Genomic DNA, 27,998 nt, shown 5'->3' with positions numbered 1-27,998 from the left:
AAGTGGAAAGATCAGCAGAAAGTGTGTGGACACAGCCCACAGCTCATGCAGGCAGCACCCGTCTTTGTGATTGGTCTAAACTCTGATAAGACCTGCACTTTCAGCTAACCTTGTGAGCGAGAGTCCGGTTGTGAAACAACATGGCAACTGCAGGGAAGGTAAGCACACTGACTTCTCCTCACATACAATGACATCTAAGTAATACATTTCTGTAAATGTCTGAATGGATCTGAGCTGTTCTGGGTGCATCAACACTGCTAGAGTTGCTGGGACTTTGTCCTCTGCTCAGTCAAGTGTTTATGGAACAGAGGGAATGTTTACAGTACAAAAGGAGGGGTAAGGGGAGTGGGGTTAGATCTGCTATTTATTGGGACTTTTTTTTAATTTAACTGCCGTAAAAAAGAAACAGACCCTCTGTTTCACAATCTATAATAGGCAAGTGTTTTGTGTATCTGTTGGAGGACTCTGGGTGTTGGTTAAGGCTTCCTGTTGTTGCAACATGTCTGCACAATGGGGGGTAAAAAAGTTAAAGTTTTTTTTGAAGACAGGTGACAGTTATGGTTTTGTTATGTTAAGCCATTGAGAAACAGGGTTGGAGAACTAATGATAAACAGACCTTCATCCTGTTTTACAGTAGTCTACAGTAAAAGAAATTTGCAGTGTGTCTCCCTCCACCCTTTGAATCACGGATGCTTCCATTTTAGCACTGAATGGGCTAAATGTCCACAGAGTAATTACCATGAGTGATGCCAGGCCTGCTCAAGATCCTGGATGTTGTGTTTTAGGTCATCCGGTGTAAAGCTGCAGTAGCATGGGAGGCTGGAAAACCTCTGGCCATGGAGGAGGTGGAGGTGGCACCTCCTAAAGATGGGGAAGTTCGCCTCAAGGTAATGAAACAGGGCTGATGTGTTTATTAATGATACACATTTACTAAAGATTTGTGCATCTACCAGATAAATATGTTGCTGCAAACTCATCTGTCATGCTTATAATTTATCTACAGTTAATTAAAGTCAATGCAGCAACTGTTCAAAGTTGGAAAGATAAGAAAAAAGCTCATTCTTATAACAAAAAATGACGTCTCAGTAGGGATTAAGGGTTATTTGTCTAAGTACTGAATCACGCCTATGCGTGCAGACACACCTTTGAGCTGCGGCTCTTTCCAAGGTTATGTAACCACTGTTTCTATGGTTGCAGCCAGGTTTACATTACTCAAGTAAATAAGTTTAATTTACACTGGAGACAGTTGGATGTGCCCCCACCCCTTTTTGAAATGGCAGATTTTGTCCACATCACTTTTTAAAACATAAATTGTTCAAAATGTTCTGAAAAATAGTCCAAACCTAAAACATGTTAACCAACAAATGCTTTGCAAATTACACAGTGCAGTGTAAATATAGATGAAACAAATATTCATTGTTGAAAAGAAGTAATATTAAAAAAAAAAAAAATCCTGGCCTACTGATTCTAAAATGATCTGAAACATGCCTGCACCAATCAGTAACTTTAACAAACTGGTCTATTGAGTTAACATGACAACATATGAAGGAGTTTATAAGTTTATTAGTTTAAATATTATTTTTATATTTTGAATTGTCACCCGCTGCCTGAATTTTGTGTTTCTTTACATAAATATCTTAAAATGATGAAAAATTCACCAGGATGCAGGAAATGAAGTATTTGACACACTTTTTCTCAGGGGGAAAACCCTTGAACCCTCGCTTTATATGTGCCCCCCCAAATGTTGAAACAAAGCCTCCGCCCTTGGTAGACTCGTAGGCTATTCTCTTTTAATGTGCTGGGGGTTTTTTTTAAGCTCAAACTGATCCCTCCATTCAAATCTATAAAAGTTGTATATGTTTGAAGACCATTTAAGAAATCATCTGAGCCTGATCAACTAAAACTATAAAATTAAAGCAAGGTTTGCTGCCTTTTCATCTTAGATAAGTCACTGTACCTGTATATGGTCTATAACATCTACACACATCTACACTATATGACAACCAGCTCCATGTAAAAGCTTATCTATACTCAGTTTTTCCTCAATCAGTCCAACACTACAGTGTACTTTGCCCCTGTAGTTATATCTGGTTATATGTTGTAAAAGAAAAGAGTCTGCTCTATTGTTACTGTATTCATAATTTACCTTGAGCAAGAAAGACCTGCTCTTTAACTTAATACTATCTTCACAACAGAAACTTAACCTCTACCAAAAGTAATTCTCACAAATTGAGGATTTAAATTATTACTATTAGCATTTGATTCATGAACCGATTGATCTCCTCAGATTACAGCAGGAGTTCATGTTCAGATCAGAGCATGATAAATCAATTGAGCATGGATCAGATCACAGTCTCTCATTTCAGATTGTGGCCACAGGGATCTGTCACACTGACTCCTACACACTAAGCGGCTCCGACCCTGAGGGAGTTTTCCCTGTAGTGCTGGGCCACGAGGGAGCTGGCATTGTGGAGAGCGTTGGAAAGGGAATCACCAAATTTCAACCAGGTTCTTTCTCTCTTCTCTTTTCTTCTCTTCTCTTCATTGAGGATCACTATATATTATGGTAATGCTCAAACAGGCTGTTTTTGTTGCAGGGGACACAGTCATACCCTTGTATGTCCCACAGTGTGGAGAGTGCAAGTTCTGTAAGAATCCAAAAACCAACTTGTGTCAAAAGATCAGGTAAATATCCAGGGTTAAATCATGTGCGACTGTGTACATCAGATTCGAACATAAAACTCCTGCCTTGTGCAGCTGATCAGATGTCAGATCTGTGTTATATTTTGCTCTCCAGGCTCACTCAGGGCAAAGGCTTGATGCCAGATGGGACAACCCGTTTCTCCTGCAAGGGCAAGAGCCTCTTCCACTTCATGGGCTGCAGCACATTCTCTGAGTACACTGTCGTGGCTGAGATCTCCCTGGCTAAAGTGGACAACAGGGCTCCTCTCGACAAGGTGTGTCTGCTGGGCTGTGGCATCACCACTGGTTATGGAGCTGCACTAAACACTGCCAAGGTGAGTCTGCTGCCTCTAATGTCACGGTGCTATGATCAGTCATTGCAGCTGGTCACTAAGACCCCCTTTATGCCTTGCTTTAGATTGTATCTAGAGAGGATTAAACCTGATTACACTTACACTTTTATTTTAGTTTGTCTAGATACAATTGAAATCTGATCACTCTGTTGGGCTCAAATAACCAAATGGTTGTAGCTGTTCTCCACCATTTGTTTCCCCATTGCTTCCTCAATGGCTCGGTTGCATTTTCAATTACCAAGTCTCACTTGTATACTTTCATCAGACCACACTGAAAGCAGATATTCTGTGTCTGAGTGTCTTGAATATTATCCATGAGCTGTCTTATCGCATTCTTCCCAGCAGCTTCGCTGACTTGCAGGCTAATGGCTGCTACCTTGCTGGTTTGAAACAGTCATGCAAGATTACAGGTTCCAACCCACTTGGTGGTTGTGTGTGGATTGAAACCGCAATTACATCTATACTTGTATTCAGTGTGGTCACAAGTTTTTATTCATTTAAATGTTAGGCAGACTTTAGTCTCGCTCACCAGACCTTTCTCAAGAAAAGAAAGGTCTGGCTGGGCCGACTCTCACTTTGAGATTGGAGAAAAAAACGCCCTGGCTGCTTGTACTTCTTTCAACCAATCACAATCGTTCTGGGCGGTGCCACAGCAACGGTGCGCTTGCAAAAATATTGCCGGGGGGAAACAGGTTTTGGTGTAACACGCCCACAAAAATATCACCTACAGGACGCGAACCATGGCAGAAAAATGGCTACATTCCCGCAAGATCAAACACCGCAAAAGTTAGTAAAGTACGTGTTGAAAACGGTTGAAAACTGCTACACAACCGGAGGTGGTAGGGTGGGACTTCAGCGGGTGGCTCGTTCCGCCCAATGAGAGGCTGATCTATGCAGCAAACTTCCGCCCACTCAGACTAGGCAGACTTTAACTTTAGCCTCTGTATGACCAGGACTGTAAGTTCTTTGACTGTAAGCTAGTGCTGGTGTATTGTTAAGCCACGTTAGCAGCATGGCACATGGGATAGCAGCCCACCACTTTGTTCTGGGCTAAATTGTCTCAGCAATTATTAAATGCATTGCCATGATATTTAATAGAGACATTCATGGTTCCCAGAGGATGAAACCCTCTAATTTTGGTGAGCCTTTGACTTTTCCTCCAGCGCCACCAACAGGTTAGACTTTTACTTACAAAGTGAAATTCCTCAGTGTCTACTGGATAAATTGGCACAATCAGTCATGGTCCCCAGAATACATGTTCTGATGACTTTGGTGACCCTCTGAGTTATCCATTAGTGCCACTGTGACGTTAAGTTGTGATTTTTGAGTTATATGTCTCAAAAACTATGGGGCTTATTGCCATGAAATTTGTTGTGATCCCTTAAATTTTCATTTAGCATCATCATCAAAATCTTAATTTGTCCAGTTCTTTATAACCATATACCTGCAAAACTAATGACATTCCTGTCAGCCTTGGCTGTACTTTGTGTTTAATGCTTATTAAGAAATGTTAGCATGCTAACACAATTAAGATAATGAACATGGTAAACAATAAACCTACGAAACATCAGCATGTTAGATTGTCATTGTGAGCATATTAGCATGCTGATGTTAGTAATTTGGTCAAAGCACCGTTGTGCCTACAGTCCCAGCAAACTGCTGGGAGCATTTTTAATATGGATTTAATATGTCCATTTATTGTTTATGAGCTAGTATGTACCTACAGTATTTACCTGATGCCAGGGGGAAACTCAGCTGAAGCCTAAAGAAGCAAGCACATGCAAAATGTGTTGTCCCCTTTTCTAATCATTATGTGGCATTAATTTAAGGTGTCCTATTCAACATCAGTCTTGTTTTCCCTGCTGTGTGCTGTGCCATTAATAGCAGCAGAAATGTGCTGACCTGTATTTGCCTCACCCTGCAGGTGGAGGCCGGCTCAACCTGTGCAGTGTTTGGCCTGGGGGCGCTGGGCCTTGCAGCAATCATGGGCTGCAAAGCAGCTGGGGCAGCGAGGATTATTGGAATCGATCTCAACCCCGATAAGTTCAAAACTGCTCGGGAGTTCGGTGCCACAGACGTGGTGAACCCAAAGGATCACAGCAAGCCGATCCAAGAGGTCCTGGTGGAGATGACAGATGGAGGTGTGGACTACTCCTTTGAATGTGTGGGCAATGTGGCAATCATGGTGAGCGGGGAAATAATAATCCCATATTATCGATGTTATGCAGCAGGTATATTGTAGTTTTGAATACTTTTATTCCACGGAATACAAGTAACTTAAATTCAGTTGTTTATAACTGCAATTTCACTCTTGGCAGGATGGGAATATGGAGGCATAGCACACCCCACTCCACCACTAAAAATGCTGGCATACATCAGGCCTTAAAAAAAAATAATAAATGTATGATAAACAAAATTGGGCAATGTGCAAATATATTCTGGTCAGGTGCTGTTTGGATCAGGTTGATGTGATACTGTCTCATCCTGATATTGTCTCTTGATGGCAGAGGGCAGCCCTGGAGGCCTGTCATAAAGGATGGGGCACCAGTGTCATCATTGGGGTGGCAGCAGCCGGACAAGAGATCTCCACCCGGCCTTTCCAGCTGGTGACTGGACGCACCTGGAAAGGCACTGCTTTTGGAGGTAACCAGCTAGTTGTTCTGAGAATGATTTGTTTTGCGATGCAGATGTAAGGAGGTTTGCTTTTCAACATATGTGTTCAGACACTAATGTCCATCTCAGGATGAGAAACTGATAACTTTTCACATTGCACCATCATTAGGTTGAACTTTTAATCTGATCACTACTATCAAATACCTGCTAAACAAACACAGATCCCATTAGCCTCAGCTACACTTGGTTTTTAGCCCCAGTTAGTGAAAGGTAGCATGCTAAAATGCTAAACTAAGATGGACATCAACATGTCAGCATTCTAATTGTGAGCATAGCATGCTGGCATTAGCAGTTAGCTCGAAGAACAGCTGGTCCTGAGTACAGTCTCACAGAGCTGCGAGCATGGCTGTTGTGATGTTTGCAAACAGTTTGTTTAAAAGAATGAATCTTTGGGTGACAAATTGAACTGAATCAAGTTGTTAATTTCTCATTTCAGTTGAGCTCTTAGTCAGTTGTGAGCGATCGTGCAGGGATTCACTGATTTTGTGATTCAGGCCTGTGACGGTCTCAGAACCTTTAACCTCAAGGGAACAGCATGTTCGGTGATTCGTTCCCTGAATGTACTGCACAGTAAATGTGAGCCCTGAGTGAATCCCTGAGTCACTGAAGCCTGCCCTCTTCCCTCATGTCTTGAAGTCTCAAAGTAGGAAGTATTACAAAATATTTAACTTAGAAATAAGGCGTCTTAAAAATAAATGTGTTGTACATAATATAGTGGGTCTTCAGCTTTTAGTTTATAAATGGAAGCATTATAACTAAATTCTCACCACATTTGCTTATCCTACATGAACAACCATTCTCAGTTAAGCAGTTAGCTTGCTCAACTGAAAGTATACATTTAGTACATGGGCCTACATGCAGTCAGAGCTCAAGTCAAGCACTAAACAATTCTGTGAACCATTCCTTTTAACACATTTTTTTAATGAATGGATTCTAGTGATTCAGTACACTGACAAGAACTGCCCATTAGTAATGGCTGTAAACTCTTTGGGCCTTATCTTACACCTGACGCAAAGTGGCCAGGTTTGTCAGACCAACGCAGGTGTAATTTTCGCAGCTAGCGGCCATGTTGTGTGAGTAACAAATGTTCTTGTGCCCTTCTGTGTGGCCATGGGCATGTAGTTCTTAAACTGAGATTGCTATTTTGAGGCAGCAGAAAGTGACTGCATTATTGACCAGCAAACATCTGGTCTGAAGTCAGAATGGCGCAGTATTTTTTTTTTTGCTGTTTAAAGGGCACTTTCTTCATATTGTAAGATGCGCCTACATAGGTGGGTTTACAACACGCTTACATTCTGCTAATTACACACACAGGGACATACAGATAGGTTGTGGGTGAGTGAGATAATAACATCAATATTGAGGAAAATATTACTTACATTCTGTAAAATATGAACGTAGCAGAGATCAGAGCAGAGCTGCTGTCCAACTCCCCATTAAGAGAGACGCTGTGCGCATTTACACGAGAGAAGCAGTGTAACTTCATTGAATATCTCAGAAGCTAAAAGTTTAGTTCAGTGTCCTCTGTAAAGTTTATAACTACAGTTTTCATTTTGCTGCTTAAATGTCCCACAGTATGTGCTGCAGTGACGTTACTGCATTACTCTCAGCAAAAAAACACTTGCTTCTCCCAAGTTACCAAATCCAGCACATAAATAGCAGTGTTCCAGCTGCAGGCGCACCTGGCTTTTCAAGAAGAGGGAGAAGATAGAATATATACTTTATTAATCCCCGAGGTTGTCATACACACATAGCCCCAAAATACACACATATGCACAAACAGGACCTATACATGCATTAATCGGAGAGATGTCAAAGTGAGGGGGCTGCCCATGGACAGGTGCTCCGAGCGTTTGGGGGTTCAGTGCTTTACTGCCCAGAAGGCGAACTGGCACCTCTCCAGCTACCACTATTTGGTCCGGACAGGGACTTGAATTGACAACCCTCTGGTTCCCAACTTAAGTCCCTATGGGCCGAGCCACTGCCGCCGAGGGAAGTGCAGATGACACTTTGACTGGCTGAACACACACCTATGATTAATTAATGAAGGGACTAATTACAACCCCTTTGCCCCTTGCACCTTATTTTGTGCCCAAATTGTGCGCCATTTAATGAGCAAAAGTGGTTGGATATGCCCTAAATACATGCACAATGCAATATAGATTGTTTAATATGGCCCAAAGTTTTTCAAGGTGGGTAACAGGCTAAGCGTGATTAAAATTAATATAGCTGCATTGACTGAAATTCCAAACGGGAACCTGCTTCTACAGTAACAAACAAAGATCCCAGCTTAGAGAAGGTGGCTCATAATGAGCTCATATTGCACAGAGCAAACTACTCATTAATTTCTTGCAGTGCTTTGTGACTGTGGATTGAAGCCAGGCTGTTACATAAGCATTTACACGTAGAAAGATGTGTAGGTGTAGATTTAGAACAGTCATTCCTCAGTTTGTCACTTCTGTTGAAGCTCAGCTGTTTAACTACTATAATCTGGATTTCTTGTTTGCTTTTTCACATGCATGAACATCTTACCCTCCTTAGAGATGAGGCTATGTTGTAATATGAAAGGATTCAAGGTTCATTTTACACTGACGTAACAGCTCTGTTCAATTCACATAAGCACACTTGTCCTTTGCTCAGTATTCTGCCCTGTCTGTAGCTTGTCAGTAACTTCGTGCCATTCAGATTTAATGCAACCACTTGATAAAACGCACATCGCCACTTTCCTCTACTTAATGAGCTCATTTACACTTTTCCCAGGATACAAGAGTGTGGAAAGTGTCCCCAAACTGGTGGAGGAGTACATGAACAAGAAGCTCAAAGTGGATGAATTTGTGACTCACACTCTGCCCTTCGAGAAGATCACTGATGGTTTTGATCTCATGCATGCTGGGAAATGGTAAGCCACGATTTAAGAAACATTTTGAAGTTGTTTATGTTAATATGCGCTGTGGTTTAGTGTCCCTCTGGGTTTTGACTGTTGAAGACATTATGCATCACTGCTGCCCTCTGTTAAGGACAAAGCTGAGACGAGATTGTAAGACAGGACTTCATAATTATTTGCACCATGAGGGTTCTTTCTTCAAATATGAGCATTGAATTAGTCAATTGTGTATTTTAAGTCTTAAAAAACACAATGTAATCCAACTTTCATCTTTCAGCATCCGCGTCGTCCTTCAGTTCTAGATGCAGAAGAGCAGAGGAAACCATGATGTCACTCCAAGTTTACGCTGCTCAGTTTAATAAATAATCTGTCAAATTTCTGTTCGTGTTTTATTTGAACAATACACAGACACCTCTTTGATCAGTGTTTCGCCCCTGAAGGAACGCACATACACAGAGAGAACATTGTGTGAAGGAAAAACAGAGGAACCAAAACAAGATTACTCTGAAATATTCTTTGATCCAGACTGAATGAATAATATGCTACGACAACCACAAACAACCAAATGGCATCAGAGTTGGAGGGGCGTTAATCGATGAGGATTTTTGAGTGGTTCTTTTTGATAGCAGCATGGACATCAAGGCCTGATGAAGTTGTGTTTAAGACACCACAGATGAAGTAAAACTTGCCTGCTGACACAGTTGCAAAACAACCTTTGATTATTCTCCCGTAGGATTTGAGAACAAGTCTGCTTCTAGCCGGACTGTTTCATAACTTCTCACAAATGTAAGCGTCTCTCCAAGCTTGGGTGAGGCGCTTTCATTTTGAAAATGTTGACTCAAACTGGAGCAGACTTCAGAGAATTACTACGACGGCTTGTGCTCAGCTACGCCAGACTCAGTTAGGTAAAACATGTAGACGGCCATGTTTCCCAACAGTTTAGTTCATGCTTTACAGTGGAGACCCAGAAGCAAAAAAGTTTTCCTCCTCTGTATTTCCATGGTGATGAAGACTGGTCTGCCGCCTGTGAGGCAAACTTCTGAAGGATTCTTGTACAAGGACAATGAGGACATATAATATTGAAATGGTTGGCTCAAAGGACTGTGGGCCTTTATGCTTGATTGGGTTGATTAACCTCAAACTACACTGGATTCTCAAAAGGCCTTTTCCAATGCACACATTTCATTCATAGCAGAAAAAAGTATAATTAAAGCAGAGATGGACCGACCCTTGCATCTTCCTGCACATTGGTGGTGCTGGCAGGACACCAGTTCTACTGCCAGGCAGCCGTGCATTCCCATGACTAATGGACACTGTTTACATGATTTAGACATTGTTTATGACATATTATAAATTGTGAACCATTTCCTGGATCCACCATATGGCGCTAGAAAACATTCACTACCTGTAGGTTGTCGCTGTATATCATGTAGACCACACTACATAAATTTTGTGTATATCAGATGATCTTTATCACATGAGGTTGACTTCCTGTTGGGTATATCTCGAAGACGTTTTTTCTTAAGGCTGATCATGTTACAAATTCCTTCCAAATTTCATTCATCTACATGAAATTTAAAGATGGGGGCTTTTACTTAAAAAGCTGTTAGGTGGCACTGTTGAGCCAGTCTGCCAAGCCCAAGTGCATCACCCATATCAGACATCTGTTGCAAAGAAAAAGAAACTAGAATTACTGCCTTGCGGATGTATGTTTCTATGGATTAGTCATATTAGAGTAATTATCCATGTCCATGCAAAAGCGCATCAATTCTAAAACATGGATGCTTCACACATATCTTTGACCCAGCAGCACAGAAGATCCATACAGTCAGCACAGTTTTAAAGCAGACACCCAAGATCAGTCTCAATTTTATAGAAAACTCACCCGTTAACATTTTGTTAGGGCTTAAAATTAAGCTTTAAGTGACAGGCTGACTGCAAGGTGTTGTCACAGATTGAGTCAGCTCCACCCTCTTGTCCAATTTTGGTCCTTTCTGACTCCAAAAATCCAGGGGGCGACGGCCAAATGACAAACCTGCTGCTTCAAAGCGGGAGTCCACAAACAAATTGGTGGCGTCATGGTGGCTGCATCCATTATTTTACACAATCTATGGGCATGGATGGTCTTGGATTAGTTGCTGCAGACTAAATACTGTATTGATAAAGTTTTTAATGATGTCATGTTTATGGGCCATGTATGTATGTCATGTATGTTTATAGAAGCAGAGAACCTTCACCGTAACTTCATGAAGTTCAAGATCTGCTGATATAGTCACACTAGTACAGCTTAAAGGAAACAGTGTCAAAATCAAATCTTAAATGCAGTTTAGACTACCATTGTACTCACTGAGTTTAAAAAGGCATTAAGGCCCACAGCTACACATTTCCAGTAATAAAAGCCTGATAAATTAAAGCACTTTGGGGACTTCGATCACCAATCTATTCAAGGACAAACTCGCCCACACAGAGCTACAGAAGAGTCATTTATTACTCCATTAGAAGAAATACAAAGATGGCAGAGAAACTGTGATCACATTAGTCCTCTGAAAATGTAGAAAGAACGGCTGCTGCTCACACCAGGAAACTCCCCACGTCAAGGTAAACAGTGACTGTCAAGATAAGGGGAAACATCAATTAACATGCCTCGAGATATCCGGCAAGTTTTAACTCCTAGGTTCACACATTAAGGCTCAATTTGCTACACCAGGGCTATTGGAAACATGAGACACTCAAAAGAATATTCCTTAAAGCAGGATTAATAAGCTCAGCACTTCAATGACTTTGTGATCAATGTTGTTATTCTCATTCTGGATATCAATGGAGATGCTCTGTGGTTGCGTCACAATTCTCCTAGCAACCATGGCTGACGTAATCTACTGGAAAACTGTGTGCGCACTAATAATAGCCACAGTCAAGATATAATAACTGAAGTAGAGGGCTTGTGCTGGACACATCAGCAGGTAAATAAGACCGTGATAGCGGACCAGAGGTGTGTACTCTGAGGCCAAATTAGTGGGTTAGCAAGTTTGGTTGGTTTCACATGCACACTAATAATCCACTATTATTCCAAATATGACAATATTCTGAACTTCACGTATGACGTAAACAGCACATTCCGTTTAGATATACGTCTCAATTGGGGTTTTACAACAGGTTGCAGAGGTTGTATAGAGATGACATGACAAAGACAGGTTTTTGGATATGTGCAAATATCCCAACACTGCTCTTTTCAGGAAGGAAAGAGGCTATGTTTGCATGATTGAACAAGTCCGCCACCAGTAAGCAAAGGAAAAAGCACAATCACGAGCAGCTCGAGGAGCTCCACTGTTCTGTATTTTGATTTGTAAAACAGCATGTTAGGGCACATTAATCAAAGCATGCACAGCTGCATGTAAACAGAATTATCAGTGGAATACACATTTTCATTAGCCATGTAAACAACTTAGTAGGAATACTGTCATTTTTGGAAGGGCAAAAACCAGAATATTTTGGCAATGTGACTGCTTTGAAGGTGGCTCTCTTTTACACTGGCTAGATCGCCATGGTAACTTGTGCCGATGCTGACCTAACCTGGTCTGAAGCAGGTTATGTTTCAGATTGAAATCCCGTCACCATCAACTCTTTTGGGCATAGTCAATAGTTAATCTATGAGTGATACAGATTCCCAGCTGAAGGAATACATTATATATACAAACTTGTTAAGCCACAATGTTACATTAGTGCCACCATTTTGTTTTATTTGCAGGGTTGTTGTTATTGTTGTTGTTGTTTGTAGTGTCCCCCCGATTATTTGCAACACTCTAAAATAGCCTATAGTCTTCTATAAAATCACACATAGCATATGTGCATAATCCAGTCCTAAGTGCCACCCCCCTTAGTTACTGTTGCTAGGTCAGACAAATTTGACAAAAAGAAGCCGGGTGCCGCAGTGTTTATTAGATCTGGGAGTCAGGCAATATGGTTTCAAGAGGCCGACAGCAAGGTATGGGTATAATCGGAGGCTTTGACAAGCCAGCTAACACAACGAAAGTCTAGCTGTGTCAAACTTGCTTCGTAGTACACACCTCTGGTACTATAATTATAGGCTGACATGAAGCAATAGACTAAATGTTTACTGAATATTTTTCTTTCAAAGCCAGTACAGAAATCAGTTCAGTATTTTGGAAAAATGCTAATTTTGCATAAGATGATGAGCAAAATTCAACACATATGACGATGCAGCCAAGAGAGGTTAGTTTAGCTCAGCCCAGATTAGAATAAAGACTGGAATAAACACTACTCAAGATAATCCACAGACCTTGTTGTGAGCAGTTTCATGCAGAAACAAAACTTCATCCAGCAACCGTATCACTGCACAGAAGGAAGCGTGCATCTACTCATTGACAAGGGGCTCGTGCTCATGATAGTGCAAGATGTAAACATTAATGGCGTCCTTTTGTCTGAGCTGTACCATTAGCTCAGTGGTGCAAGGTGAGGTAGCAGTAGATGCACACTTCCTTCTAGGCTGTGATGGGATTGGTGGGTGTAGTTCAGTAGAAAGAAAATAGCTCCTACATGAAACTGTGGATTATCTTGAGTAACCAGGTCATAGTTCCTGGAAAGAGACATTGCTGTTGAGTTTTTCAAAATGTATTTTTTGGCACTTTGGAGAGAACTAGAAGACAGACATCTTTACGGCTGACATCTCCAACTCTTGGCAACACGCACCAAAATAATCAAGACTGATAATTAGCACTACAGGTAAGAGGATGAATATTTATTTTTACTTTTAGAGTGGACTATCCTTTTTAACATGAAGATACAGCTTTCAAGGTGCTGGTGGTTATATATTTTTTTCCAATTCTGAATGGAGCCAGGCTGGCTGTTTTTCTTGCTTACAGTCTTCATGCTAAGCTAACTGTCTTCTGGTTGTAGCTTCATATTTAAGGGACAGAAATGAGAGTGGTTTTGATCTTCTTGCCTAACTTTGGCCAAGAAAGTGACAGTATGTTTCCAAAAATTTCAAACTACTTCTTTAAATGTGTCTGCCATTAATCTTTGCTTCGTCTGCATAAAAACTGTCAAGTGGATGATTTTTGTTGCCTTCAATTTAAACTTGTATTAAATACGTTTTTGGCTCTGGTGTTTTCTATTTGCTGTTGTGAGTCGCTGGTTGTTGAGGTTGTGAGACTTGTTGACCCCGTTTCCAGGATACCCTCCACTGTCTCTAGTATTGCTGAGTCTTTTCAGTCCATCTCTGGAATATTCACATGAAGTCTGATTAAGTTAGCAGAAGCTGAGGAAAAAAAGAAGCGAAGCATGGCGTACTAGTTGGATTTGCCCTGAGCTCCACACACCACAGACAACAACTAGCCAGCCAGTAAAATCTCTGGTTCACATGATCCAGAGGTCAAAAAAGGCCCGATGTCAAGCTTGACCACTAAGCGAAACCAAATCTCATAAATACGTTCATATTTCCTTCAGAGTATACAGTTTTCACTAATAAAGCAATCCACGTTGGATATAACACAAATTCAAGTACTTCCATTTACTTTGAGGAACCGATATTTAATTCGAAGAACAATGAGAGCCACAGTTACACTGAGCTCTAGCAGTGGTGCCTCATTTGACGTGTGTGTGTGTGTGTGTGTGTGTGCGTGTGCGTGTGTGTGTGTGAGGCCCAGAGGTGCTGGGTGTCTGTGTCTGGAAAGTCCAGTCCTTGGGTGCGTTCAAGTCCGGCCTACATTTGGTTTAGGAAATGAGCGCGACCGTTGTCCTCCAGGCGGCGGGTGAGGATCTCGCAGCCGGTCTCTGTCACCAGCAGGGTGTGTTCGAACTGAGCTGAGCGCTTCCCATCTCTGGTCACCGCCGTCCAGCCGTCAGGCCATGTCTCGTCTTGCCAGCCACCTGAGACATGACACACAAACACACACACAAATACACACGGCTTCAGCTTACACAGCATTAATTAAACAGAGTTGTGGAATCAAACACTTTAAGTCTGGCGATCTGAACCAGTGAGATAGAGAGTGGATTTTAATGACCTGTTTTAAAGCATGACTGGGTCTGCTGTATTACACCTTATTTAACCCCTTGTGAGCCAGTTAACAGTCTCAAATCCTTGTACCCAAGTCTAGGTTAAAGTGTAAAATAGTCTGACTCACCGGTTGTGGCTATAAACCTGCCATTGGTCGGCTATTTAAACTAACATTCTAACTCCTTCTGGCTATCTGTGTGTTGCTGTTTTGAAAATCCCCTTTGTTACAGGAAACAATAACACTCTGAGCTCAACACTTCGTTGAAAATGTTTTGATGAAGATTTGGATCATGCTACAACGCATACCTCCTTTGCCGTCTCAGTGAATTGTTGCAAAGATCTACAACTAATAAAACAACTTGTAAACACACCTCAGAAAAGCCCAGGCTCCGTCTGGCAGGACTCTAATGCCCTGATTTCTCACACAGCCATCTGGAGTTGATTTGCCACATCTTTTTACCCTGGCACTGGCATGCACTAGTGACCCTGACTTCACCAGTTTACCGATCTGTTCCATTTTACACAAGCTAGAGCTACATAAAGCCAGCAAGTTGACCTCTATCTATTACTGTTTCTGTGGTATTTTCTTTTGAAGAGAATTTGCCATTTTAATGACCTTGCTCACCTCCCCACATGCAACTATTCCACCAAAACAACTTCCCAAACGACAACAGCTCCAAGACGACTGTGATTGGCTTAAAGAAATACAAACAAGTCATAGCATTTTTTTCCTCTATTTTGTCACTTTTACATTTAGTTTCACAAAGTGTGTAAAAGTGACAACATTTTTGACTTTCAGCATCACACTTGAAGAAGCAATATTACAAACTTTGTTTTAAGACAGTTCTAGTTTTGTTGCTGTCCTAGGAAATCAATGTATCTCAAATTTGGTTGGATAAACTGAAGACAAAAGTGTTCCTGTGCGGGTTGAGAACACACAATCTGCTCCTAAAGCCAAATAATCCATTTAAAACCCAATTAATTATCAGAAAAATGCACTGTGACAAAGCTGAAAACATTTTTCCTTGCCAATGAAAAGTTGACATTTTTGAGATTCGTGGTTTTTAGCAATATTTTTGTCTGTTTTACTCTCTTTACTGTGATATTTGTTTTATAAAATTGCTACAACTTTGCAAATTGTTTAATTAAGGCCATTATGTTATATTTCTACCAATTTCAATGATTATTATCTTTATAATTATCATTGTTGTTGCTCGCACTATTGATACAAAATGCAGTTCCACTCACCTTCACATATCATGGGTTCAATGGTGAACACGTGGCCAGGCTTCATAACTCCAACTGCTTTGTTTTCTGTGAAATGAATGGATATAGTAATCATCTTATTGTAGGAGAGCATGGAAGAAATTCAACAGTAACTTATGTATGATGGCGGGTGTGTGTGTGTGCGACTACTCACTGGCATAATGTGGCACATTGGGAGCAGTGTGGAAAAGTCTATGGATACCGTGGCCACAGTAGCTCCGCACCACAGAGAAGCCGTTGGCCTGAGCGTGCTTCTGAATGATGTTACCTAATTCTCTGTAGCGTATGCCAGGCTTCACTGTAGAAAGGTAAGCACGGTGGTTACAGGCCTTGAAAATTTTACTATAGTTTTTTAGTCTCATGGAGACTGAAATTCTGAGGCTAATATTGATATTTGAGAGAGATAGAAATCTGATGATGTATTGCCAATATTTTATTTTACAAAAACTTGAGGAAACCACCAAACAAGGACCCATCACAGAATTGTGACTACAGTTGCACCCATGTTATGGTGGTCTTACAGCCAACAACAACTATTTCACTGTTGCAGACATATTTGCCAATGTCATTCATAAGAGTTCCCTCGAGCTGTGGTGCATTCCTGTGATCTCAATCAATTGGTGTAAGATGGTCATAAAACTCAGTCAGTACATCTTAACTCAGTCTTTTCTCTCATATTAAACATGTTAAATATTATTTTAATTTTCTAGTCTTGGCGTATGCAAATAGTGAAGTTCAATGATGTGAACACTGTCAACAAGCAATAACCGTGCTCTCTCTAGCACCAAACAGGAAGCAGCAAACAGGCGACAAGTAAACATGGAGGACACTTCAGGAAAGTACACTTCTCTTGTGCTTTGGAAAAGGGGGAAAAATTGGTGGAGTTGTTGGGTGAACCAATGTCTGAGTTTAATTCAGCATGTATCTGATACTGATACACCAACCAGCACTTATTTTAGTTAGAAATCTTAATGTTTGAAACAGTTCATCTCTCATTTTCCCAGTCTCCTCTCATTAAAAAAAGCTCAGATAACCAACGGAGGCTGGCAGCGAGTTGAGGCAACAAATTCCAAAATATAGTTTGTACGCAAATACAGTTCATCTTTATCTTGTGTTTCTAGAATGATATGTTTTTTGCTTACACATAAGGAATTGTTAATATCTCATATTTCTTTATATATATAGTTTGGTGTAATATTTCACACCAGGAGCGAGAAATAACCTTAAAAGGAATCTAGTTTTAAAAACCCACATTATCTTTCAATGTGAGAGGCTGTCACACTTTAGCTTTTTAAATGTCTTTTCGCAGTCTTCTAGTGTATGGTAGGGATTAGCTTAAAATCTGAGACTGAAAGTTCGTTCTTGACCTTGGAAAACAGGTCAGGAGCAGAAAAGTAACTGTCAAAACCAATCTCAACTTGCTTTGAAATGTCAGTGCCCTCTGGTGGACAGATTATGTAATGGCAACACTGTTTCTACATCGATTAAAATGCATCTTGTGCATTTCTTGTTACTTGACATATATGCCGATACCAATATTTGATTATAACCCTTCTAGCCCAACAGCTATATAATAATGTAGGACTGCACAAAATTCTTAACAAAGTGCGGTGAAGGTGAGGGTGTTGCCATCTCTCTGGCTGTGTAGTATTCTGTATGCATACATCTTCAGTAAAATGAAAGAAAATCAGGCTGGAGTTCCTACCTGAGTCGATGGCTTGCATAAGGCATTCATATGTGGTCTGAACCAGTTTCTTTGCTTCTTCATCCACCTCACCGACGTAGAAGGTTTCATTGAGGTCACCATGGAAACCGTTGTGGTAAACAGTGATGTCCACTGTGCAAGAGTGAGATAGTTCATGCGTCAGAGCTGCTGTGTTACATGACAAACAAGATCCTATTATGTTTAACACAAAGACAGTGCTGATTTGAATAACCTGAAAAAAACCCACTATGTATTGGGTGAACATTTTTATAAAATATAGACCCATTTGCAAGGCCAAATAAAATGTCTCTTTTGGAAAATTGCTGATGAAATTGGAATTACTAGTGGGCAAACTGGGACTTTTCCCACTTGAGGAGAAATATAGAGAGCAGAGAACCTGACAAGCAAATCCCCACTGCTAAAGGTTAATGAAACAATTTGTCTTGTCGGACCACGCAGCGAGAGATGAGTTGTTGGCAAGTGCTCCATCAGATACTCTGAGGGGAGTGGCGGATGGAAGACATTGCCTTAGCAGAAATATTCATAAAGAAGCTAAAATTGGCCAAACTCCTGCTGACACCATTTCAAGATGCTGGTACAACCATTAGTCATGAAGGAGGCATCTTTTTTTCCCCCCACACACTCTCTTTAATAAAACATTCCTCCACATCCATACTTAGCTAAACTGTTCCCAGGACTTGGTCGGAAAATTGAGAACATGACAGCAGTGAGAAAGTTTTAATGAGGAAGATCAATGTTAGGTTTGTTAGGGGAATTTTTAACATTCATACAAAGAACAAAGTAAAAAAAATCATGCATCCCTTGCTGAAATGTATGATTTTTGCTACACTTCTGCCATGGCAGAGATTTGTAAATACTAGGGTCTGAAAATCATGTAATATGCAGTGCGTTGAGTTTACCGTTAAGGATATCTCCTTCTTGTAATGGTCTTCTGTCTGGGATGCCATGGCAGATGACTTCATTGACAGACGTGCAGCAGGATTTGGGGAAGTTGTAGTAGTTGAGAGGGGAGGGGTAGCAGTTCCTTGCTATGCAGGCCTGAAAACACAAAGCATGTTGGTTAAAGAGACAGTAGAGAAGCAACAAGAGGGGAAGACAAGAACGGTTGTATGTAAGAAGATGAGTGACCCCGTGCCCCTCATGTAGCAGCCTTACAAGTTAATGTAGTTCGTATGTGTACACAGTGATTCTACATCCAAATGCACATGGAATAATTTGGGGTTTGTGTAAAGCCTACTTTAAGTACAAGGACACAAAATTCTAGCCTTTATAACTTGTGTGTGTGTTCGTATAAACATACCAGATGTACAGCATGGTCGATTTCTTCTGTTGTGACACCAGGTTTCACCATCTCCGCTGCGATGTCCAGGACTTCTCGTGCCAGCTGCAAATAACATTCATGTCATTCAATGGAAAACTAAAAATACAAACCATGGCAACATCATAACAGCAACAGCAGTTTTTGTTACCTTGCACACCACTCTCATGCCCTCAATGTCCTCAGGACACAGGATCTTGATCTGTGACGTCCCCTTCAGAAACTGCTCCGACTCAGATATCCCTGTGAAGGAAACAAGGACAGACGACTGGCATTATTCACACGTCAATGCTCAGCGAGGCCAAGGAGCTGACTTAAATAGGACCTTCTAAAGCAGCTCTAAGTCTATCAACTTTTAGACGCAGCGTCAGTTTGGACCATCACAGTCAGATTTGCAGATTTCTAATTGGATTAGTTTGTATATAAGTGACAGTTAACAAAAAGTTGTTTGGTGCCGAGAAGGAACAAACATCATCATCCTTCTGTTATTTTGCAGTTACACAATAACTGGTGCAATATCAAGTGGATGGATTATATTAAGCCACTGAATCCACCCGTATTATTATCTTTTACCTTCTGTGGTGTCTGACTCCTGGCAGCTTCAACAGAGTACACGATTAATACAACTCCAGACTATGAGTACATTAGAGAAGATTTTGTTTTCACTGATTAATCAAAAGAAGAAGAAAAAAACACTCTCTCTATTTAATGTAAGCAACATCTACACGCAGCATAAGCCATGTCTAAGACTGACTCAGTGTTCGGTTTTGTCAATATCGCTCAGTGATATTTGTGAAGTTAAAGGGTAACTTCTGTATTTGGGACCCTATTTTCCCCTGGCTTTATGTCTAAGTAACAAATGGAGACTATGATTTTTTTTAGCTGGTCCAGTGCTGAATGAGAGCGCTGGAGCCGGCAGCAGCGTAACAGGCTGCAATGTCACCACTTGGGGCATTTCTGCACCGTGAATGCACATCCACTAATAGTGCTTGTTTTTGCCACTGATGGGCTCAGATTGTTATTTTTATGAGTCTGACAACTTCTGGAAAGGATACCTACAGACCTTTCTATTAAAGACTTGGATAATTTTTCAAAAAAAAAAACAAAACAAAACAGAAAGAGCCCTGATATCACCATCGCCAAACTCACCAGACTCCATTTAAATAAACAGTAATTTTAGCATGTACAGAGCCAGCATCTTTTTTTACATCTACATGGATGAATTAAGGGTTTCTTTCAACCAAACCAGAGCTGACTGATTGTTATAACAGTGGAAGTGAGTTTAACTTTGTTTCTGTCAACTTTGAATGAAGTATGTTTTACAATCATAAAATTACTATTTATTTAAATGGAGTCTGGTGGGTTTGGCGATAGAGACTTCAGGGCTGTTTCTGGTTAAACAAAAAGGATCTCAAATAGGTCTATCTCTGTAGGGAACCTCTTCATAATGTTGTCAGACACAGGATAATAAACTGAACCTGTCAGTGGCAAAAACAAACAGTTTTAGAGGATGTAACATGACAGTGCCCAATTGCCCATTAGCATTACATTGCAGTCTGTTTGGCTGCTGCTGGCTCTTAGTACTAGACCAGTTCCAAAAAAATTGTTGTTCCCATTAGTCACTCAGACACAAAACACAAGAAAAAAGGGTCCAGGTTGAAATACTGACGTAACCCTTTAAATCTTCACTGGGATCAAATTTGAGCAATAAAAGAAAATCACATAAATGGTTAATTTCAAACCAGTGACCAAAATTCCAAATTTAAAAAAGGAACTTAAATAATTCCACAAACAAGTTTTTTTATTTAACATGTTGAGTCTGCATAATTTCTCACCCTTACAGACTGCACAGCACTTTTTCAAAATAACCAGAAATATAAAAGACTGCCTTTTGGTCTGATCTTGTTTCACAGCTGTGGAACTCCTTGCTGTTAGATTGCTCCAGGCAGCCGATGTTGATATCGTCTTTGAAATCTCTTATCAAACCTCATCTTCAACGTAAGGCCTTTTTCTAATGGTTCATACATTAAAAAATTCTTTTGTTATGCCATTCTTTCAACTTAAATCCCAATTTTCTAACAAACATGAAAGCGTTTACAGTGCTATGGTACTATGGACACCTAGCTGCTCTTGCACAGAATAAGCTACAGCATCAGCACCTGAGCAGAGGCAGACTCTAATGACACTCACACTGTCGACTCCAAGGAACAGAGCGGACTGTTACTGTTATATGGAGACTAATAGGAGCTGGGGGGGGGGGGGGGGGGGGGTAGTGCTGTCAGCTTGGCAACACATACTCGCAATTTAACTACAGATTAAACAAGATTATATAATTCTTAGACTGAGAAGCACATCAGGATGGTATATACATGGATGTTGTTCAATGCAATGGAGTCATCAACAATTCACTAATCTATAATTTATCAACTCAACAAGATGATTGCTCGACGAACATGAACAGTTGCCTAGCAACACAGACTTTAGACAGGTTTGTGTACAAGTCAAATACAGACCTCCTGAGCTGCAGAGCTGACAGTGTGAGCGCACCAATCAATTAGACTTACTTACGCTTTGATACAGCTGCTCAGAGAGGAAGAAAAGTGTGAGAGAATTACAGCATTCACATTATGATGTCTTCATAATGATACATCCTTAGTGGTTTTCCAGAGGTTATAATAACCAGTTTATGTTTTATTTAAAAATAAAAACAGTTCCAGATTTGACTTCAGCTCAGTAACAGCGCCAAGTTAAAAAACATTAGCCCGTTTCACCTCAATGTGAGGAAGACAAAGGTAATAACTGGTCCCCCCTCACCTCAGCACCCCATTCTCATCAACAACCAAACAATTGCAATGGTTGACAGTAGGGCTGAAATGATTCATCAAGCAACTTGAGTAATTCAATAACTAAAAATCATTGATTCAAATTATTTGCATCGATGCTTTGTTTAATCAATATAGCTACATACAGCACTGTGTTTCACATGGATGATTATTACTGTGGCACAACGTGCTTATGCTGTGGACACATGACTTGAAAAGCTATCTCAAAATAGAAGATGTTATCTGATTGCGTGGACAGCAAAATGTGAGGGGCAAAGAGAAGAAACAGGCCAGAGAGAATGAAGGGAAGTGTCCAAATTTTGTGATCCTTTCAAGCTGAAACAAAACTAAAAACTTTGTACAATGTATCTGTTGCAAAACCAAACTAGCTCACCATAATAGCATAAAGCCAGTGCTTCTGCATCTCAGCAGAAAGCATGCAATCTACACATCCAGTCTACTGAGCGGACCCGAGACAAGGTAACATTAACATTTGCATTTAACACGAATCAATATAATTGGCAGAATATCTGTGGTATCTTACTACAATAACTGATTGCTGCAGCCATAGGTGACAGTTTCAAACACCTCTGAGGAATGCTGGACAAAAGACTCAGCTCTGACATCCAAAAGGGGGCCACAAAAGCATAAAGGACTCTGCTGCATTCAGCCCATACTACTGAACTCTTCCACCTGCTTCTTTATCACGTTATCTGCTACTAATAGGGCCAAATCACATGCATAACCAAAACCGCTGCCAGGATAATTGGTCTCTTCACACCCCAACCTTGCAGAGCTAAACTGCAAGCATTCCAACCTCAACAGGACAGGACATCACACACCCACTCAATCACCACTTTACCCTACTGTCCTCCGGGTGCAGGAACAGAGCATTGAGGTGCAGAGGGGCTCGCTTTGGGAAAAGCCTGATCAGTGCAGCCATAGCTGCCTTGAACGATAGGCCTCGCTGCACAAGCCTGAGTGTGTTCTATTGTCTGTTATTGCATGTTGTTATCATGTGCTGTTTTTTATATACTGTTGTAATTGCATGTTGTTACAGCGTGCTGATATATATGCTGGGGTCTGATGGGTACAGTGCAGTGAAAAGGAATTTCCCCTTGGGGACAATAAAGTATAAAGTCTAACAATTGTGCTTCAGTCCCTGAGAAGGCATCACAGGAGAATGAGAAGAGACTGTAACCATGACTACCGGAGTATGGATGTATGCAGTCAGATGACAAGGATGTGGAGGTTGCCATGGTTGCGCAGGAAATGAATGACTTGTCCAGAGAAACAGACATAAATAAGTCAGGTTATAATTAAAGGTGTCAAATAATTAACACGAAAGCGGCAAACTGGTCATGAAAACATAGCGTGACTGCCGACCTGCCGGAAGATTGACTGTTTCCTGCAATAAAACTGAAACCACTTGTGGCAAGAGATATGAGATATTACTGGGCTGTTTAACAAAGCAAAATCATTTCCAGTTTACGGTTTAAAATGTCAGCCTTGAAAGTAATGTCATCGGGAGATAGGGAACTACGCAAAATTCTTAATTGTTAAAATACTTAAACTTTTTCCCCCATTGTAATACTGAATCAAAATTAAGTCAGTGAAATGTTATTACTACTGCCAGTCACACTGAGCATACACACCTCATTCTGCAGCTGTATTCAGCTTTTAGCCACTCGCTCAAACCACATAGTAAGGATGGAATTGTGTGACCTTATTCACAGATAGCTGGTTGTTAGTGACGACACCACATTATATGTTCTATCATGTTTTCTTTTTTACTTTGTTTCCTTTTATGAGGAAAACCAGACGTTCCATGATATAACCTGGTGACAAAACAGGGTTTAAGACGTTAGTAGTGAGCAGCTATTACTCTGAGTTGTTACAAAACTTGTACAGTTGATGGTCTTGTTCTTCACTAATTTCTCTGTCTTCAGTTTATGCTACAGGGCTGCAGACGCTCTGACCGTCCTGTTTGTACAGAGTTCTCTAGCCTACAGCACAAGACATATCAGCCTATCTGGGTATTCATGCAAAAAGTTACATAAAGCATGCATGGATGGCTGCTTTGTCTACCATTGTAACACACTGAGACGGGCCTTCAACAGCTTGCAGCTCAGAATGTGCATTCATATGTTGGCAGATCTATGCCACCAATGGCTAAATGTTATGTTGAAGTGATATAAAGAATCTGTGGATCTTAGGGGGGGGGGGGGGGGGGGGGGGGGTCATTAGGCACTCTTCACTCTGCCAGTAGGCAAAAATTAGATTGATTCTCACTCAGGATTGTACAAAATCCTTCCAATCTTCCACCAATAACTATACATTTATATGGGTAGCAGCAGGGATGGGTAAAAAATAATTACTTAAGAATCACTATTCTCATCTGCTTTGGATCCGAACTGACTTACATATACCACCAAATATGGATTTTCGTAAAACCAGATAACAGTATATTGATGGTAAGAAAAAGGCAGAACCCAACCCTGCAGGAACAGCACAGCAACCAGTCGTCCAAAGAAGGCGAGCTTTAGGATGCATTTTAGATTCAATGACTGACAGTGTAAATGTTGCAGGGCAACTTTGCCAGTGGAATAAGGTTGAACTGGACAAGCGGCAACCTCTGGGGCTGAAAAATGAAGTCAAAATGGAAGTGTCAATATCTGCAGTTCCTCTAATGGCCACTGGAGGCTGGCTCCGAAAGCCAGTCACTCCCCATAGACCCCCATGTTGAAAGATCCGAGGTGCCCAATTTTCTGCCTTGTAGGGTAGACATATTGGCCCCGCACGTACAACCCACTGGCGGTGGATAAACAGGAAACAGCTGATAGCAGGAATTAGCGAGCAGCTAGTAGCAAGAGGGAAACACAATTAAAAGACTCATCCTTATGAATTGGAAAGTTCGCAAACCGGGTTGTTTTACCAGAGAGTCATGGCTTGGAGAATTTTTAGATCTCCTGAATATGGAACGGGCAGCGTGCTTGCTTCTCTTTTATATGAACACTGCATGACACTCTTGCAACCCCCCCCCCCTTTTTTTTTCTCTTCTCCCTACTCTCGTTGTATGTTTTGTCCTGTATGTATGTATGTGTGATTTGTATGTATGTTGTCTTGTTGTAAAATAATAAAAAACTCTTAATAGCAAAAAAAAAAAGAGGGAAACACAAACCTGACAGACACTACAGTAAAGATGAGCAACTGGGGAGACAAGGAATTGCGTGCCTTCCTTGTCCTCGCAAACGAAGAGGCCATTAACCGTCAAATGACAGGGACGGTGAAGGACGGGCCAACTTATGAGAGAATCGCTGAAGGACTGACCAGCCGTGGCTTTCCTTGGAGTATGTCACTGTTTACGTCACATGCTGAACTACACATTTTGTTACTTGCTCACGCCCCCCATTGCCCCGAAAAAGGCGCATTCTGTATAAACAAAAGTAGGCAGGTGGCATTTTGCTGCACTCTCTGATTTTGTTTTTATACTGCCAATGCTGAACAAAGACTGATTGGGCTTTCCTGCAAATTTGCACAATTCCTATTTAAAAAAGGCTAAAGAAATACACACAAAGCTAAAATTGCATCTTTCTGCATTTTTCCATGTCAAAAACTAAGTTTCAAAGAAGACACCAAAGCCTCCCAAGTGAAGGATGAGCAAATGTGATCAACTGAAACATATTTCCTTGAGAAAAAAGCATAGTTACCTCGGGGATGATCAGCATAGTCAGGTCTTTGGATGTCACCGGGAATGAGCCTCATGGGAGTCTACACCAGGGGCAAGGAAAAGGACAGAAATGTTATGGAATTCACATAAACCAGCAGAAGGATGAGGAAATACTTGAAGCAAGCTACAATTTTTAACATTTCCTGTTATCCTCTGTCAATTCTTTTTTCCCTGGTGCCATCCTCCATTCTTTTTAGGAGGCCATTTGGTGTAACACAATATTTTGACACATCCAAAACAAATATACGCTGACACATTTCAGTGTATGACCCTGTTTTGGATTTTTCCATGGTTTGAAATATATGGTGTGGTGTGTAGCACTGACTGTTAATCATCTCTGCTTACGAGAGTTAATGTAATATCCAAAGCCTGAAACCAGTCTGTATACTGACACCCTTTCAGCACAATTGTGTCACAAGGGAAAAATTGACATTTAAAAAATGTGGTAAATCAGTTTAGCACCACTCAGTACAACCAACTGGAGACAAAAAGGGTGGCATTGTTTATGCATGCCTGCACTTGAGTCTTCTTTCAATTTTTTAATTAATAAATCAGACATGACAAAGTATGTACAATTATAGAGTTTTTTGAAAAGGAAGAAATTACCAGTGGGTAGTGAGGGTGTAGTTTTCCTGTGTAGCGGTAGCCTGGCCATGGGTCTGTGTTGATGTCCTTCTCCACACAGTTCTTAGACTCATTCAGGTTCTTGTCCTCCTCTGACAAAACACAGCACAAAGTATCTGAAGCATCTGGCAACACAGTGTCAGTTCACAGTCCAGGGAAAACATCTGTTTCTGAATTCAGTAACATGTGCTAATTGAACACCATGTATAAGGTTTAATTGTTGAAAGCCTATTAACCAAAACAACATGCATGTTATTCATATACTCTAAATGAGTCCAACACAGATGTTAAAGTACAGAAGTGACAATGACCCGTAATACATACTTGCTTTTTTGTGCAGCAACTTGTGAGACACCCAGCTCCCTTTGAAACATTCCTGGAAAAAAAAAGACAATCTCTAAGTTGGGGTGCACAATGATAGACAGACTGACCTATGCATTTTTATTACTCACACAGTGCAAACTGTGCTTGAAAGTGCGCTTAACTAATGGCTGACAATCACATGCCTGGTCAGTGACTTTGTGCTGATTCAAACCTGACTGCTTGGCCAACAGATATTGCACCATATAAAGTGCCATAAAAGTCCAGCCTTTCATAGATATGTCTGTATGAATCCTGGCATAATCGCTCTACCATGTATTGCTAATTTCAATGACGTTTGTGCCTTTACTGGACAGTCAACAGCAGAGTGGGAGAGAGACAGGAAATATAGAAAGCAGGGTCCAGTTGCGCAGCCAAAAAATGCAATCACAGCAAAGATCTCTGGGGTCAAATACCATGGCAGCGCAAGATAATTTAAACTGCCAGCCTACCCAACTATTTATAAAGCTTTTGACTCAGAGAATCGCAGAGTGCTTACACAGAGAGTGACTGCTGTAGTTTAATGTGTAGTTTTTTCTGGCATAAACCTTTTCCAAAATAGTGTGTGGTGCAAAAAAAGTAGCCCCACAGAAGCATGCAAAAACTTTAACACCATAATACCAACTCTTACATGTGATTCACATGACTTGTTACAAGCTATCTTAGTACCTGAGTGAAAAACAACTGTATGAGTCTGTCAGTAATAAAAGTTTAAGTAAAGTCCTGCTCAGCTGAACATCTGTAGCTGAGAGTAGCTACTGTTAAGCTCCCAAGGGCTTCAGCCATGTATGAGGTTTTGTCTGTGACAAATCCATCTCTAAACTGAATTTGTCTGTGACAAATCCATCTCTAAACTGACAGATTTGTGAATGGGCTTTGGTTTCGCTGGAGAGTGCGAGGGTCAAACACTGTGACACCAAACGCTTCATCACGCAACATTAACTCTGTGGCACTTCACTACTCATCCTTACTTGCAGTAATTTGCATTACTAGAACACCTGGTTCCTACACATTCATTAATTCATACAGTTTTACGCTGTCAGCAAAAACAACTTCACAGTATGGGCTTTTCAATTTAAGCAGGGACGGTGTATGACTTAAGCTAATCAACCAAGTTAGCTAGCTGACAAACCCTCGGCCTACAGTTACCGGTACATTATCAGTTTCAATTACTGACTGCATTATTCATCCTCTGCAATCTGTGTAACATTACACAGCCAGTAGGCATCAGTTAACATTAAGCAAATGCATTATTAGCGGTTTATAAAGCACCTACACATGTCTACCTAGCTTGACAGCTAGCAGCCTCGTGATGACACAGAGGGCCTAGTTGTGTGGCTACAGCCGAGGTTTAAAGCGGACAAGCCGAAAAAGCAGCAGTACCTGTGAACAGAAATAGGAGCCTTGAATACCAAGCTTGATACATGTTGGGCACTGAAGTTTGGCGTCCTTGTTGCAGCCCTCCGTCTCACACTCCCTTCTAGCCTCGGTGCTCGCCATGCCTTCGTCTGCAGGAGGGGTGGAGTCGCGGAGAAGCAGCCAGC

The 27,998-nt window shown here is 41.0% G+C and overlaps 2 protein-coding genes across 2 annotated transcripts; one reads left to right on the top strand and one right to left on the bottom strand.

Annotated features, from left to right (window-relative positions):
• The first annotated feature begins 10 nt into the window (after positions 1 to 10).
• LOC117267274 (alcohol dehydrogenase class-3 chain L) lies at positions 11 to 8,971 on the top strand. Its single transcript, XM_033643061.2, has 9 exons — positions 11 to 158; positions 786 to 887; positions 2,367 to 2,508; positions 2,598 to 2,685; positions 2,798 to 3,017; positions 4,960 to 5,220; positions 5,543 to 5,678; positions 8,469 to 8,607; positions 8,870 to 8,971. The coding sequence occupies exons 1-9, from the start codon at positions 141 to 143 to the stop codon at positions 8,892 to 8,894; spliced, it is 1,131 nt and encodes a 376-aa protein (XP_033498952.2). The 5' UTR covers positions 11 to 140; the 3' UTR covers positions 8,895 to 8,971.
• Positions 8,972 to 11,062: 2,091 nt separating this feature from the next.
• On the bottom strand, positions 11,063 to 27,997 carry metap1 (methionyl aminopeptidase 1). Its single transcript, XM_033642086.2, has 12 exons — positions 27,838 to 27,997; positions 26,419 to 26,470; positions 26,077 to 26,186; positions 25,451 to 25,511; positions 19,070 to 19,161; positions 18,901 to 18,984; positions 18,500 to 18,638; positions 17,580 to 17,711; positions 16,029 to 16,172; positions 15,857 to 15,922; positions 14,316 to 14,478; positions 11,063 to 11,201 (listed from the first exon to the last, which is right to left on the bottom strand). Exons 1-12 carry the CDS (start codon positions 27,952 to 27,954, stop codon positions 11,186 to 11,188), a joined length of 1,176 nt encoding a protein of 391 aa, XP_033497977.2. The 5' UTR covers positions 27,955 to 27,997; the 3' UTR covers positions 11,063 to 11,185.
• Position 27,998: the final 1 nt, after the last annotated feature.

The sequence above is a fragment of the Epinephelus lanceolatus genome, chromosome 15, assembly GCF_041903045.1.
Source record: "Epinephelus lanceolatus isolate andai-2023 chromosome 15, ASM4190304v1, whole genome shotgun sequence".
Lineage (NCBI taxonomy): Eukaryota > Metazoa > Chordata > Actinopteri > Perciformes > Serranidae > Epinephelus > Epinephelus lanceolatus.
The sequence above is the reverse complement of the archived record's forward strand: the minus strand, read 5'-3'. Positions and strand labels throughout refer to the sequence as shown.

Excerpts from the sequence above, each read along its gene's own strand:
- LOC117267274 (XM_033643061.2), top strand. Across the intron at positions 2,686-2,797 it reads AACTTGTGTCAAAAGATCAG|GCTCACTCAGGGCAAAGGCT; the intron begins GTAAATATCCAG and ends TTTGCTCTCCAG. Across the intron at positions 5,679-8,468 it reads GAAAGGCACTGCTTTTGGAG|GATACAAGAGTGTGGAAAGT; the intron begins GTAACCAGCTAG and ends CACTTTTCCCAG.
- metap1 (XM_033642086.2), bottom strand. The coding sequence starts at position 27,954 with ATGGCGAGCACCGAGGCTAGAAGGGAGTGTGAGACGGAGGGCTGCAAC. Across the intron at positions 18,985-19,069 it reads GCATGAGAGTGGTGTGCAAG|CTGGCACGAGAAGTCCTGGA; the intron begins GTAACAAAAACT and ends TGTTATTTGCAG. Across the intron at positions 18,639-18,900 it reads TCGACCATGCTGTACATCTG|GCCTGCATAGCAAGGAACTG; the intron begins GTATGTTTATAC and ends TTGTGTTTTCAG.